The following is a 15,158-nucleotide window of genomic DNA, read 5'->3' on the forward strand; positions in this document are numbered from 1 at the left end:
GTTGCTTACATCCTCACTGAGAAGAATCCGTCAAAGGTTCCTACCGATGAGATAAGTGACGAAGAATATATTCTCCATCAAGAAAAAATAGATAAGTATACAAAAGATTAATATAATTGTCGCTCTTATCTATTGAATTGTTTTGCCGATCATTTCTATGATTATTATGATACAACTTACAAGTCTGCTAAAAAAATTTGGAAAGCTTTACAAAGCAAGTATGATACCGAGGTGACAGATGCAAAGAAGTATGCTGCTAGTAGATTTTTCCGTTACCAAATGGTGGATGGAAAATCGGCGGTGAATCAAGCACAAGACTTCCAAATGATTGTAGCAGAATTGAGATCCGAAGGCATAAAAATTGGAGACAATTTGGAGGTAGTTGGCATAATTGATAAACTACCACAATCTTGGAGGGAGTTCCAAAAGACTTTGCGGCACAAACAAAAGGAGACATCTTTGGAGACCTTGATCACACGCATCCGTGTGGAGGAGGAGGCTAGAGAACAAGATGCACTCATGACACAAGAGAGCAATGGTAATTCCACCACAAATGTAAACCTTATTTCATCCAATAATAATATGCCCAAAAATTATTTTCCTAGAAATTGTCAATTGAAGCCTAAAAAGAGAGCCTTTAAAAATAATAATAGACCTCAAGGAAGGGAAAACCCGAATAAGAATTACAATAAGAACCAAGGACCCCCTTCACAAGATCAATTTAATAGATCTTGTTTTGTCTGTGGCAAGAGTGGGCATATTGCTCGATTTTGCAAATTTCGAAAACGTGAATCTGTCCCGCAGGCTAACGTAACCGAAGAACCTTTAGTGGCTATGATTACAGACATCAATATGGTGCAATATGTTAAAGGGTGGTGGGCAGATTCTGGTGCTAATAGGCACGTCTGCTATGACAAAAATTGGTTCAAGTTGTACACTCCTTTTGAAGAAGAAAAAACTGTTATGCTTGGTGACTCTAGCAAAACCAAGGTTCTTAGGAGTGGTGAGGTTGAATTGAAATTCACTTCTGGACATGTGCTAACATTGAAAGATGTACTTTACACTCCGTCCATGAGGAAGAATTTGATGTCAAGTTTTTTGCTTAACAAGGCTGGCTTCAAGCAAACTATGGAATCTGATAATTATGTAATCACTAAAAATGGATTATTTGTGGGCAAGGGTTATGCTTGCGATGGAATGTTTAAATTGAATGTTGAGAATAATAAAGCATCTACCAGTTCAGTTTATATGCTTTCTTCTATTAATTTTGGCATGCTCGTTTGTGTCATATAAATATTAGATATGTGGGAATCATGAGTAGTTTAGGGTTAATTCCAAGACTGCCAAAAAATTTTGAAAAATGTGAAACTTGTAGTCAAGCTAAGATTACAAAAAAGCCTCATAAAAGTGTTGTAAGAAATACTGAATTGCTTAAGTTAATTCACTCCGATTTAAGGGAATTTTAACTCATGGAGGAAATAGATATATTATCACTTTTATTGATGATTTTTCAAAATATACAATTATTTATTTGTTGAAAAATAAAAGTGATGTTTTTGAAAAATTTCAAGATTTTTTAAAAGAAGTTGAAAATCAATTTGGTAGAAAAATAAAAAAAAATAAGAAGTGATAGAGGTCGTGAGTATGAATCAAGTGCATTCAACTCATTTGTTCAATCTTTGGGAATTATCCATGAAACTACTGCACCATATTCACCTGCTTCTAATGGTGTGGCTGAAAGAAAAAATAGAACTTTAATTGAGTTAACAAATGCCATGCTAATTGAATCTGGTGCACCTTTACATTTTTGAGGTGAAGCTATTTTAACTACATGTCATGTTTTAAATAGGGTGCCACATAAAAAGTTACACACCACACATTTTGAAATATGGAAAGGACATAAGTCAAATTTGGGATATTTGAGAGTATGGGATTGTCTTGCTTATATAAGGCTTACTGGCTGTAAAATGCCTAAATTAGGTATAAGAGCTACTACCTGTGCTTTTCTTGGTTATGCGATCAATAGTGCAGCCTATAGATTTTTTGATCTTGAAAACAAAATAATTTTTGAATCTGGTGATGCAATTTTTCATGAAGAAAAATTTCTTTTTAAATTGAAAAATAGTGGGGGTGAAGAAAATATGTTGTCACAACCTAGTTCTTCTACTTCACATCTACAAAATCAAGAAAATCTTGAAATAGAACCTAGAAGAAGTAAAAGAGCTAGAATTAAAAAGGATTTTGGTCCTGATTATTATGTTTTTAACATTGAGGAAAACCCCCAAAATTTAAAAGAGGCTTTAACATCACCTAATGCTATTTTTTGGAAAGATGCTGTAAATGATGAGATTGAATCTCTAATTTCTAATAAAACTTGGAAATTATTAGATCTTCCACCGGGTTGTAAGACCATAGGTTGTAAATGGGTCCTTAGAAAAAAGTTAAAACCGGATGGATCAATAGATAAATTTAAAACTAGGCTTGTTGCAAAAAGCTTTAAACAAAAAACTGATCTTGATTTCTTTGATATATTTTCTCCGGTAACAAGAATTACATCTATTAGATTGTAAATTGCTATTGCTGCAATTTTTTATTTGAAAATTCATCAAATGGATGTAAAAACTGCTTTTCTAAATGGGAACCTAGAGGAAGAGATTTATATGGATCAACCTGAAGGTTTTGTAGAGCCTGGACAAGAAAGCAAGGTATGTAAGCTAACTAAATCCCTATATGGCTTAAAACAAACACCTAAACAGTAGCATGAAAAGTTTGATTCATGCATGATTGAGAATGGTTATAAATCAAATGAATGTGATAAATGTATTTATTCTAAATCATGGAATAATTTACATGTTATTATTAGCCTCTATGTGGATGATATGTTGATTTTTTGCTCAAATATACATGTTATAAATGAGACAAAAAATATGCTTAAAAGCTATTTTGATATGAAAGATCTTGGTGAGGCTAATTTTATTTTGGGCATGAAAATTACAAAAGCATGTGATGGAATATATCTCGATCAATCACAATATGTTGAGAAAATATTGAGAAAATATAATTTTCATGATCACAAAAGTGTAGCTACTCCTTTTGATTCTAGTGTTCATTTATTTCTTATGAATAATAATGATGAGATTTTTAATCAAAAGGATTATGCTAGCATCATTGGTAGTTTGCGTTATGCTACTAATTGTACTAAACCTGACATTGCATATGCAGTAGGAGTGCTAAGCAGATTTACTAGCAAGCCTAGTAAAGATCATTGGCTAGCTATTGAGCGAGTCATGAGATATTTAATTGGTACCAAAAGTTATGGCTTATTTTATAAAAAATACCCTGTCATGATTGAAGGTTTTAGCGATGCCGATTGGAATACTTTGTCAGGTGATTCTCTCTCTACCACTGGTTATATTTTTACCTTAGGTAGTGGTGTCATTTGTTGGAAATCTAAAAAGCAAACAATAATTGCTAATTCAACAATGGAAGCTGAATTAATAGCATTAGCTTCAGCTAGTGAAGAGGTAAATTGGCTTAGAGATTTGTTATATGAAATTCCACTTTGGGAGAAGCCAATTCCACCTATATTTATTCATTGTGATAGCACTGCTGCAATTAGTAGAGTTAAAAACCATTATTACAATGGTAAATCCAGACCTATAAGAAGAAAGCACAGTACTGTGCGATTTTATTTGAGTAGTGGCATCATAACTGTGGATTATATTAAGTCTAATGATAATCTTGCAAATCCATTTACCAAGGCCTTGGCAAAAGATAGAATCTGGAATACATCGAGGGGGATGGGACTAAAGTCCATAGAATCATGAGCCATGTATGAGGATACCCAACTCAAAGACCAGAGATCCTGAGAATTGGGTTCAATGGGAAAAACGAATCATACGATGGTCGTAAGAAATGCACAATTTATTTTGTTAAGTATTTATTTTGTAAATAATTTTTTAACTGTTCATCCCTATGATGTAAGTGCATTTATCCTGTAATGTAGAGAGGTTGAGTAAAAAACTCTTAATGAAATTTGTAGCTCGTATGAGTGGGGTGTCAGAATTATAGGAGCACCCTTGACAAAATTTCACCTATGTGAGTGTGTGGGTGGGGCCGCTCCCTATGAGATTTGGACTTAATCTCAAATACACTTATGAAACCGGGATCAGCACATGGTCGTAAAGTGCTAGCTATAAAAGCTCATGTCAACAGCCGGGTTGTTATGCGTAAGCAGTGACGCTTAATTTTCCTAAAGCAGTCCTAGTTCAAGTCGTAGACCACTACGACTCTGGAGTTAAGATCGCTCTTTTACTAAGTGAAGGCACAATGCAGAGCACACCTTCATGATGCATAGTGACCCATCTTTGCTTGGAAATCTCTCTTTAACTAAAATTTAATATTAAAATGAGTGGGGGATTGTTGGAGCACTTTAATATTAAATAATTAAAATAAATAAATGTTATAACATAAATGTAAAGATGTGAAAGATGAGGAGTTAGTGAAAATGTTTAATCCCACATTGAAAAGGAAAGAGACTATTTTGTTCTTTTTAATTGTGGTGATTAATGGGCTAACATGAATTGTCTCAAATATTGGGCCAGATACGTGCGCAAGGGGGAGGTGAAGGGTGGATGTGTCAAATTTGGAAATGAATCAGGACCTTGGATCCTCCTACTTGACAGCCCATTCAGAGTAATTATCATATCCGTTGGTGAGTAAATGGCCCGAATTAATATTGTGTAACTCCTTATCTCACCATTAATTGTGTAACTCTAGCCCATCAAAATAATATCCAACAATTAATCTTGTAACACCCACTATATCAAAATAATGGACCTAATTAATCAGATTAATTTGGGTGCAGAGGTTGTTCTAGCCATACGACACTTGTTGGGCTATTGTATCCTGGGGGAGACAAGTCAGAGACAGTCTGCACCGGTTACAAAGTTTAGCCAACTAAGGGCATGAATCTCCTTAAAGAGAGCTAGTACCGCGCCTCAGTCCAAATAGTGTTGTATAATCTCTTTCTTTAAATTAATAAAAGTTTATAAGTATTTTTCAGTTTCTCTTCGTGTTATTTCCATTATCATTGTGTTTTCACCAACAGGTACTGTAGCATGTCTCAAATTTTTGAGACATTTGACACACCTGATAAAGCTCCATTTTTGGTGTTTGGTGTGCCAAATGTGTCATATTATAGCATTTAACACATTTAAGACACCTGATGAGAGTGCTCTTAGTTGCATTTTTTGACAAAGTTAGTATTAAAAATGCTATAAATAAGTAGTTTGACAAAAATCTAATTGGTTTGCTGCTAATATTATAATTTAAGATCTACATCCTAAGGCTATTATGATCCTATTGTCAGGAATTTTCTCGTTTTCCAAATTTCTTTTAACCATTGATGCGAAAAAATGTAACTATATGAGGCTGACTTTCTGAAGTCTTATTAAAGCAAATCAAGAAAGTAGGCTAAAGGTCTTGTAGTTGAATTGGCAAATATTCATGCACAAAACTATAAAGTTAACAACATATTGTAATTATCTCTAAAAAAATAAGCATATATGTCGACTCCACGGTTTCATTTCTTGCACTCTTTAGCTTGTTTGGATTGAATACACATTAATCATGCTGACTCTAGGGATACTAAATTGATATCTTAATTGAGAGAGTACTTACATCTTCATGTTTGATATTGATATTGAGCATGGAGAGAATCTATTTCATAGTTAAAATCTTATTTCTTAGTGCCAAAAATGGAGTGTATATATTATTGATACGTGTAAATTACATTACTAAGCACTCTTATATATACAAGTGATGGCCTAAGAAAATATCACTAATAAACTATTATTTCTAACTAATTACAAAATTGCATGTGGAAAATACAAAATTTCATGTGAAAAATGTGTTGAGAAAAATACAATCTACAAAAACAAATATGCTAATTTAAAACACAATTTATAATACTTTTTTTTTTTTAGAATCCACATCACAAGACTTTTATTCAACTAGGGCTATGAAAATCAGCATAAAGTACATCTGCAATCTCTGGCGGTACATCTTTCATCCAGACTTGTAATGAAGAAAAAGAAATTGTCCTCCTCGCAAGCGAGTGAGCTACAGTATTACAATGTCTCCTTACATGAGAAAAAGAAATAATAGAGAACTGAGAGGCTAAGTACTATATATCATTGATAATGTGACCAAATTGTGCAAGCCTATGAGAGTTTGACTTTAGAGCGTTCATGAAAATCAGTGAATCACCCTCCAACACTCCCTTATTGAGGCCGGTTTCCAATGCCAACTCCATTGCACGCCGAGCTGCCAAGGCATTAACTTCAATAGTTGTATTGGGCAATGGGATTTGTGCGCCAAAGAGACCATCACCTGCCCCTCACTGTCTCTAATTACCACCCCTATTCCAGCCTGGTTTTCAACCTTGAAAAGTGCCCCATCAAAGTTAATCTTGTATTGTTGGTGCGTTGGGGGCTGCCACTGAGTTGGAGGTCTTCCCACAGGTGCCGTTATTGCAGAATTATGCAACAAAAAATCATGTAACTTGCTGCAAGCTTGCTGCACCAGGTTTGGGAGATTTTCGTCTCTTTTCCCTACCCTCATATCATTCCTTCTCTTCCATACAACCCATACTACCATAGCAAACAGGTCCAAGTCCCTGTTCTCCACCAAAATGCAACCCATGAGACCAACGAAACTCGTCGTTTGCTGTAGACTGAGCCGGTTCCATGCTTGTACCGAGAGCCAAATTTCCTCCAATTTCAGGCAAAGGTAGAGAGCATGAAGTGTATCTTCATGCTACATTTTACAGTGATCACAACAATCATCAGTTAAAACCTTTCTTTTGACTAAGTTCTGCTTCGTGGGGAGTGAGTTTTTTGCAACTTGCCAAACTAAATTCTTTTCTTTGCTTGGCACATTGAGACTGTATATCCCTTTCCACAGTGGCTTGAGCATCAAAGGTTTGGACTGACCTGGTTGTTGATTCTGAAACTCCGTCTGCAGAAACCGATAACTCGTCTTGATTGTATAGGCTCTTTTTACACTGTGAGGCCAAATTAATTCATCCGGTTGATCAGTAAGGCAGAGGGGGATACTTTTCACCATTGTTGCCTCAAAATCCAGCAAGGTTCCATCAATCAAGTCCGTCTTCCAACATCTTTGATCTTCATCAATCAAGCTTTGGACTTTTGCTTCAGCCAACCCTTCTACCTGTGGAGATAAAACAAGTGGTGAATGTTTGTGTGGCAGCCACCTATCCCCCCAAATATGAATTGACTTCCCATCTCTCCCTTTTATAATGCTCTTCCATGCATAGGATGCCGAACTTGGACAAGTGGCTTCCATGATTGAACAATTTGGAAAAAAATCTTGCTTTAAAAATCCGGTAAAACAGTGTGGATTTATCATGTAGAAGTCTCCAAGTTTGTTTAGCGAGCAAAGCATCATTGAAATGGAACAAATCCTTGAAACCCATCCCTCCTTGGTCCTTTGGCTTACATAGCTCTTCCTACCTTACCCAATGCACCTTTCTACTATCTCTTCGCTGCCCCCAAAAGAATCTTCGAATGAAAGCTTCAATATCATGGAAAAGAGTAACCGGTAGTTTGAAACATGATATAGTGTAGGTAGGTAGTGCTTGAGTCACTGCTTTAATTAAAATTTCTCTCTCCGCTTGTGATAGAAGCTTGCCTTCTCACCCTTAAAGCTTTTTCCAGACTCTTTGCTTAATGTTGTCAAAACTATCCTTCTTTTCTCGCCCTATGAAACTTGGTAACCCCAAGTACTTCTCATATTGTTTGACCACGGGTACTCCAAAGGCCTCTTGAATTGAAGCTTGCATTTGATGGGAAGTGGGCTTACTAAAAAATAAAGTAGTTATATCTCTATTTATTTGTTACCCGGATGCTTGCTCATAAGTGGCTAGGATCTCCAAAAGCTTCTCACACTCGTTAATTTTTGCCCTGCAAAAAATAAGGCTGTCATCTGCAAAAAGAATGTGTGTTAGCTTTGGTGCACTTCTACAAATATCTCCATTCTTCTTCGCTTTTCTCAACAAACCATGGAAACCTTCCATGCATAATAAGAATAAGTAAGGAGACAAAGGATCTCCTTGGAGCATCCCCCTCGATGGTGTGATGGGACCATGTGGCTCCCCATTAATCAAAACAGAATAAGTAGCCTTTGACATACATTGCATCATCAGATTTACCCAAGTGTCTCCAAAACCCATCTTCTTCATCAAATTCTCCATATACAACCACTCCACCCTATCATACGCCTTGTTCATGTCTAATTTAAGTGTCATATACCTCATCTCCCCCGAACTATGATTTCTCATATAATGGAGGGTTTCGAAGGCCACCATAATATTGTCAAAAATCAATCTATCCTTCACAAAAGCACTTTGTTGATCTAACACTAAGTGGAGTAGAATTTTCTTCAACCTGTTAGCCAACACTTTTGAAAAATTCTATACAAAACATTGCTGAGACTTATAGAGTGATATTGTGAAATATATTCAGGACTATGAACTTTAGGGATTAAAGTTATAAATGAATGACATAAAGATGGAGGGAGATTACCCGAATTTAAGAAATGTAGGATGTCATCAACCACATCATTGCCCACCAAGGACCAATAATGTTGGTAAAAAATGGGTGGCATTCCATCCGGTCCGGGCGATTTCAGAGGAGCCATCTTATATTGTACAAAGTGTCATTTTTTTTTTTTTTTTGTGAAGCTTCTATTTGGAGACTTAAACTCCGGCTCTTACCTCTCACACCTCACAAGCACTTATACTTATGGAGTAACCATCACACCAAGGGTATACAGTGATCAGAGTGTCACAATTTTAAATAACATTATATTGAATACACTAATAAATTTGTAATATATAAACTGTATCATGTTATAATTGATAGATCAAATTCAAACGGAAAGAATCTGAAATACGCTATTGATATGCTGACCCAAGAAAAGCGGAAGAAATCTTAAGGTTGAAAAAATATGAAAGTTAATTTCAATTTCTCGTACGTACGCATATATTAAGGTAACAACATATGATCCTCTGTTCATTTGTCCTTGCTCAGTTATCTTCAACCATGCATGTTTAGATACGAAACTATCATCACCATATAACTAGGCCATTTAAGAGAATATTGGTAGACAGTAGTAAAAAGTACAGCAAGGTACAAAAATGTTCTAATATTGTTCTTTGAACTTCATACCTACGTGTACCCGATAAAAAAATAAAGAAGAAGGCATGAGATGTAAAGTCCTACTTTTACTTACCCTAAGCGTACACAACCAACTAATTAAGCAAAAATCATTTCTAACAAGTTTGTAAAGATAAAGAACATAACAAAAACTAACTAAAAATTTGTTTAATCTCAAACTTAAACTATCAATTTAAGTGAAAAAAATCTTTAACTCAAAAATCTCCATTTTATTATTTTTATCTACTAATAAGTAATGATAATTCTTAAATTAAACCTATCATCAGTATCATGTATTTAGCTAGTCATAATTAAACATAACTAAGGTTGTAAATGAACCAAGTTGTTTACATACAATTTAAGCCCAATCTTTTTTTTTTTTAATCTTATTTATATTTATTTGTTTAACAAACAAGTCAAACTCAAGCTTTAGTTTAGGCTTGATAATTAAAAATAAGTCAAGTACAAACATAATAATATATTCACAAACAACAAACATATAAAAAAAATCATATAAAAATTAATAATATGTTCGTAAACAAGGTCATGAACATGAGACTCGATTTAAATATTTGTAATATTATATTCTTATATATATGCTTCTTTAAAAATATATTTATATAGAAATAAGATTAGATTGTATAAGTTTACAAATAGGTTTATATGATGTCAAATTATTATTTGTAGTTTTTTTTTTATAATATAAACAATCAACTAATAGTAAAATCATAAATTTGTTAAAAGATACCAAATTTTAGTCATGGTTTTACTATTTCTCAATAAGTTAAGTAGTTCGTAAACAAGCATGAGTTTGTTTGACAAGAAAATGTACTAAGCCTCGACTCGTGTTCAAAATAAAATTAAATGAACAAACTTAAACTTTTAATACTCAACTCGTTTACGGCCCTAAACATAACTAGAGTCAAATATAACCTTCAAATCCATATAGATTCCATTCATTTTTTAAATGAAGCTTAGAAAAAAAAATCCCTTTCATCACATCACCAAATTAAACATTAGAAACTATAATTGAGCACCTTAATTTCATAGAGGAACCTTCAATTTGACATAGCCTCAGATTAACAAAATCTTCAAATTTGGCTCAAATTCTAAGCTTAATGATTTCAATTCTCTTATTATTCTCAAATTTATAATAATTTCACTCAGTTAAAGTTACAAAACTTTAATTACATGTCCTGATTACATATTAATATTATGCTAGCCAATTTTATTAAACAATAATATATTGAAAAACCAATATTTAACATAATCATATTTAATGTATTAAAATAGAAGCTTAATCAAGTATTTAAATTAGATTCTATTGCACTCCAACTTTTTGCTAAGTGTCTTAATTACACTCTAATTCCATGCCAAGTAGCATTCCAAATTTTCAATTATAATATAATTCTATGTCAATTATATTTACATGAAAATTTATGCATATAACTTAAAAAATATATAACTCAATTCGAACTTATATTTACATTATTGTGAAACTCTCTCTCTCTCTCTCTCTCTCTCTCTCTCTCTCTCTCTCTCTCTCTCTCTCTCTCTCTCTCTCTCTCTCTCTCTCTCTCTCTCTCTCCGTGTGTGTATATGTGTATGCGAGCGCATGCAGTATAGAATTGTGATTATTCTTATTTAGACCTGTGCATACGAATAGGTTATAACATATAAGCTTGTAAATATAATATCTACTCATTTTGTTAGATCCTATTATCCTGACCTTAATTTGACATAATTGAGAGTTATAAAATTTAATTAAGATGCTTAATCCGATTCATAATCATTCAGTTTCATGTTTTAATATCCATAGCATGAAAATTCCTAATTTATCCATAAAATGCTACCCTAAAATTCTTTGCTTATAATAAATCCTTCTGGGATAATACTCTCACCAAATTGGCTAATCATTTTGAGGTAATAGCACCGAAGTGGCTAGGGCTTTCCTCAAGTCATCATAAACAGACCTGATATGGGCCTTGACGAGGTTTATTTATTTCTATCTGGCGTTGCATTTTAGAAACCTACTCATAAATGAGCTGTCAAGTCAAGGAAACAGATCATTTGGATTATTGAAACCATTTTTAAGGCATGGACCTTTTTTAACTTAAGCAAGTTCAAGGAAAAGAAAATTAAACCCCCTGCAATTCAAGCGCAAACGGTATAATAACACAGGCTTGTTTAAGGGAAAATGACAAAAGATTTATGTGATCAGTATCTCAGAAATATTCAACTATAAAAGGAATTAATACATAAATTGGCATATTAAAAAATCTACATAAATGTCAAGTATACTCAGTGGTTTGTGCTAGAATCATATTCTTTGCTATGCTTTTTTTCTTTCGCCAGACAGTAAGAAAGACATTAAATTCAGTCACAGTTCATTTTTTATGACAATTCAATGATAATGATGCCTAATTGAGAGATTGACTGTTCAAATTCATATCAACAAAGAACACTACTTTAGCTAGGACCGCTACTAGTAAGTATATTTTGGATCTTAACTTCCCACGGGAGAGAGAGAGAGATAAGGAATAAGTATTAAGTAGTACTCTGTTTGTAATACCATTTGTTTAATCAATTTGCAGCTATGGATCTTATACACACACAACAAGTGCAAACCATTTTAGGACCACGAACAAGGGAAGAGACTTCTTTAGTTGCCGAGGTTAGCAGCCAAAATCACATCCCAGTTATTTCTTTAGCTGATACCACTCCAACATGGGCAGCACAGCGGTGGCCCTTCCTGGTGCAAGCATCACCCAACCAATTTATGACGATGAAAGACATAGCTGCTATTATTCAGTCTTGGGAATGGCAGCAAGTCACTATTATATATGAAGAAAGAGATTCTTCAACTACAGCAGTCTTGCATTATCTCTCCAATGCCATGCGTGAAGTTGGTGCAGAAATAAGTCAACTTCTCGCACTTCCACCTTTTGCTTCTTCTTCATTGTCTCTAGAGCTTCAGAGGCTTAAAGAAGGGCAATGTAGAGTCTTGGTGGTACATTTGTCATTGAGTTTAGCCGAGAGGCTATTTGAAATGGCAAAAAGAATGAAAATGATGGAAAAGGAATATATATGGATCACCACTGATCCCATTACAAACCTTGCTCATGCCATGAATGCCTCCACCATCTCAACAATGCAAGGAATTTTAGGAGTCAAGGGCAACTTCCCCAAAACCGGAGGCCGCTTTCAAGACTTCAATCTTAGATTTAGCAAACAGTTTAGATCAGAACATCCTGAACAGCATAATCATGAGCCCGGCATTTTTGCTGTGCAAGCATATGATGCTGCATGGACAATGGCACTAGCAATGAGGAGAAGCAAAAAAAGAGGCAAACTTTTGTTAGATAAAATTTTTCTTAGTGATTTCCATGGCTTAAGTGGCAAGGTTCAATTCATTGACAATAAATTAGCCCCTGCACATATTTTTCAGATTGTCAATGTGATGGGTAAGAGCTACAGAGAACTTGGATTCTGGTCAAATGGGTTGGGTTTCTCAGAGAGTATCAATGAAAATGCTATTTACAGCTCTTCTATGAAGGAACTGGGACAAGTGTTTTGGCCAGGAGGACCTTGGTATACTCCTAGAGGATGGACTCTACCAACAAGTGCAAAACCACTGAGAATTGGTGTACCTGTAGGGTCCATATTCAAACAGTATGTGAAAGTGGAATATGATCAATCTGAAAACAAAACATCTTACACTGAATTTGCAATCAATATCTTCAAAGCCACTGTAGAACGGCTTCCCTTCCATTTGCCATACAATTTCTTTCCCTTCAATGGCACATACAACGCTTTGGTGGAGCAAATCCATTTGAAGGTATGAGTCTATGAGATTAACCTTCATTCAGATTATAATTTAAAGTTGTAGATAATTTAAGTTTTAGACTAAACCCTCGCAGCCCTTTCATTTCAGTTCAACCTTCCTGAGTTCACCCTACTTATGACATAATTTAAGTTGACTTCTATTATTCAACTCTACCTTCCTGAGTTCACCCTACTTAATGAAGTTGGATAAACTTTTATGTTAATCTCTAATAAACTAATTTAGTCCAGATTCCTTAGTCAATACCACCATGGCAGTTGTAACAACCCTTGGCTGGTTGGTTTGACCGACTAGTTAAGTTACAATTAGAACCTCAATTCGACTTGATAAACACTAGATGTGAAATTCAGCACATGCCCACAGAACACATTCATCTAATCTATTCCACATAAATCAGTTATCACACGTGCATTTCTAATCATGGAATTGTTTATGCCTTGGAACAGAATTTTGATGCAGTAATTGGCGACATAGTTGTCATGGCCAAGCAACACCAGCATGCAGAATTTACACACCCCTATACTGAGTCAGGACTGGTAATGATAGTTCCTGTTCAATCAAATGCATCCGATAGAGCTTGGCTATTCGTGAATCCGTTCACAAAGGCCATGTGGGTTCTGATAGAGAATATATGTCTACAATGGTTTTGTTATATGGTTCATAGAGAGAAATAATAATCCCGAACTTAAGGGCTCTGTACTAAACCAATTGGGAACCTTAATGTGGCTGGCCTTCAGAACACTTTTCTCTATACATGGTACCATAATTTTCCCCTTTTTTGCAACTTTGAATAAGCTTTTATCTTTAATATTAACCTCAAAATATGTAACTAATGCAAGTTACTTTACTTTAATTGATTTGAATGACAAGGGGGAAAGGATACATAGCAATTTGTCACGAATGACAATGGTGGTGTGGGTGTTTGTGGCACTAGTCATAAGCAGACTTATACAGCTATCCTCACCAGCATGCTCACTTTCCAACAGCTTGAACCTACTATAGCCGATGTTGAGGCACTGCAAAATAGCAATGCCATGGTTGGACATCGCAATGGATCCTTTGTTTCAGAATATTTGGCAGATGTGTTACATTTCAAGCCTGACAACATCAAGGCTTTTACCTCACCTGAAGCTTATGCTCAAGCCCCCAGAAGCAAAGAAATAGCTGCTGCCTCTCTTGAATATCCTTTGGCCAAGTTGTTCCTTGCAAAATACTGCAAAGGCTTTACCATATCTGGACCCACATACAAATTTGGAGGGTTCGGATTTGTAATACTTCTACTACTTTCTTTTGCATTTCTTTTCATTAAAACTTCTAAAATCAAAACGGTAATTAAGGAGGTAATATAGTTAAAGACAATAAATAATTTACAACTGTTAAGATGGTGGGCTGTGATTGGTGTATAACAAAAGTGATACAATGGCAGTCCGAGTGAAAGTGATACTGCACTAATCAAAATCTATCAAGTCATATATATTGTAAAAAATGTAAAATTCGATGCATCTATCGTATTGTTATTAAGGAGCAATGATAAATAAGATTTTTATGTTGCGTGCACACAGGCATTTCCAAGGCGGTCCCAATTGCTTCCTAGCATAACTGAAGCACTGCTTAAGGTAGTAAAAGAGTGGCAAGCTACAAGAATTAGAGAACAACATGATTGCATCTGAGAAGTGTAAAGATGTAGAACCCGAAACTGGAAGTCGTAGTCTTAGCCCGAACAGCTTTTTAGTACTTTTCATATTAACCGGAGGCACCTCAACAAGTGCTCTCGTAGTCTACATTTTTCATGTGGATAATTCCATGCTTCGACACAAAACAATCTGGAGGTTAATGATGGTTGTAATGAAACACTGGAAAAGTCAAAAGCGACGATTTTCAAGAAGAGTCAGTGATGTTGCTGAAATTCCGAGTAATTAAGAGAGGGTTTGGATCCAGCTTATATTTGCTGCATTCACGTTTTACTTTTTTTTCTTTTTTCTTTTTTCTTTTTCTGCTGCGGAGACAAGTGTGCAGTGCACGTGCACGCACTGTTCACGTATTTTTTTAGCAATTTTTTATTAAAAATGAGTCCT

The 15,158-nt window shown here is 34.8% G+C and overlaps 1 protein-coding gene and 1 pseudogene across 1 annotated transcript; one reads left to right on the plus strand and one right to left on the minus strand.

Moving 5' to 3' along the window:
* Positions 1 to 6,258: 6,258 nt before the first annotated feature.
* Positions 6,259 to 7,368, minus strand: LOC142639733 (uncharacterized). The gene is made up of 2 exons (XM_075813871.1): positions 6,940 to 7,368; positions 6,259 to 6,819 (listed from the first exon to the last, which is right to left on the minus strand). Exons 1-2 carry the CDS (start codon positions 7,366 to 7,368, stop codon positions 6,259 to 6,261), a joined length of 990 nt encoding a protein of 329 aa, XP_075669986.1.
* A 4,292-nt stretch (positions 7,369 to 11,660) lies between these two features.
* Positions 11,661 to 15,003, plus strand: LOC142639734 (glutamate receptor 2.9-like; annotated as a pseudogene).
* Positions 15,004 to 15,158: the final 155 nt, after the last annotated feature.

Source organism: Castanea sativa, chromosome 6 (assembly GCF_040712315.1).
Source record: "Castanea sativa cultivar Marrone di Chiusa Pesio chromosome 6, ASM4071231v1".
Taxonomy (NCBI): Eukaryota; Viridiplantae; Streptophyta; class Magnoliopsida; order Fagales; family Fagaceae; genus Castanea; species Castanea sativa.

What these genes read in the sequence shown, in the direction of transcription:
- LOC142639733 (XM_075813871.1), bottom strand. Translation starts at nt 7,368, where the DNA reads ATGGAAGCCACTTGTCCAAGTTCGGCATCCTATGCATGGAAGAGCATT. An exon ending in AAGGGATATACAGTCTCAAT is followed by an intron (nt 6,820 to 6,939) that starts GTGCCAAGCAAA and finishes TGTAAAATGTAG; the next exon opens with CATGAAGATACACTTCATGC.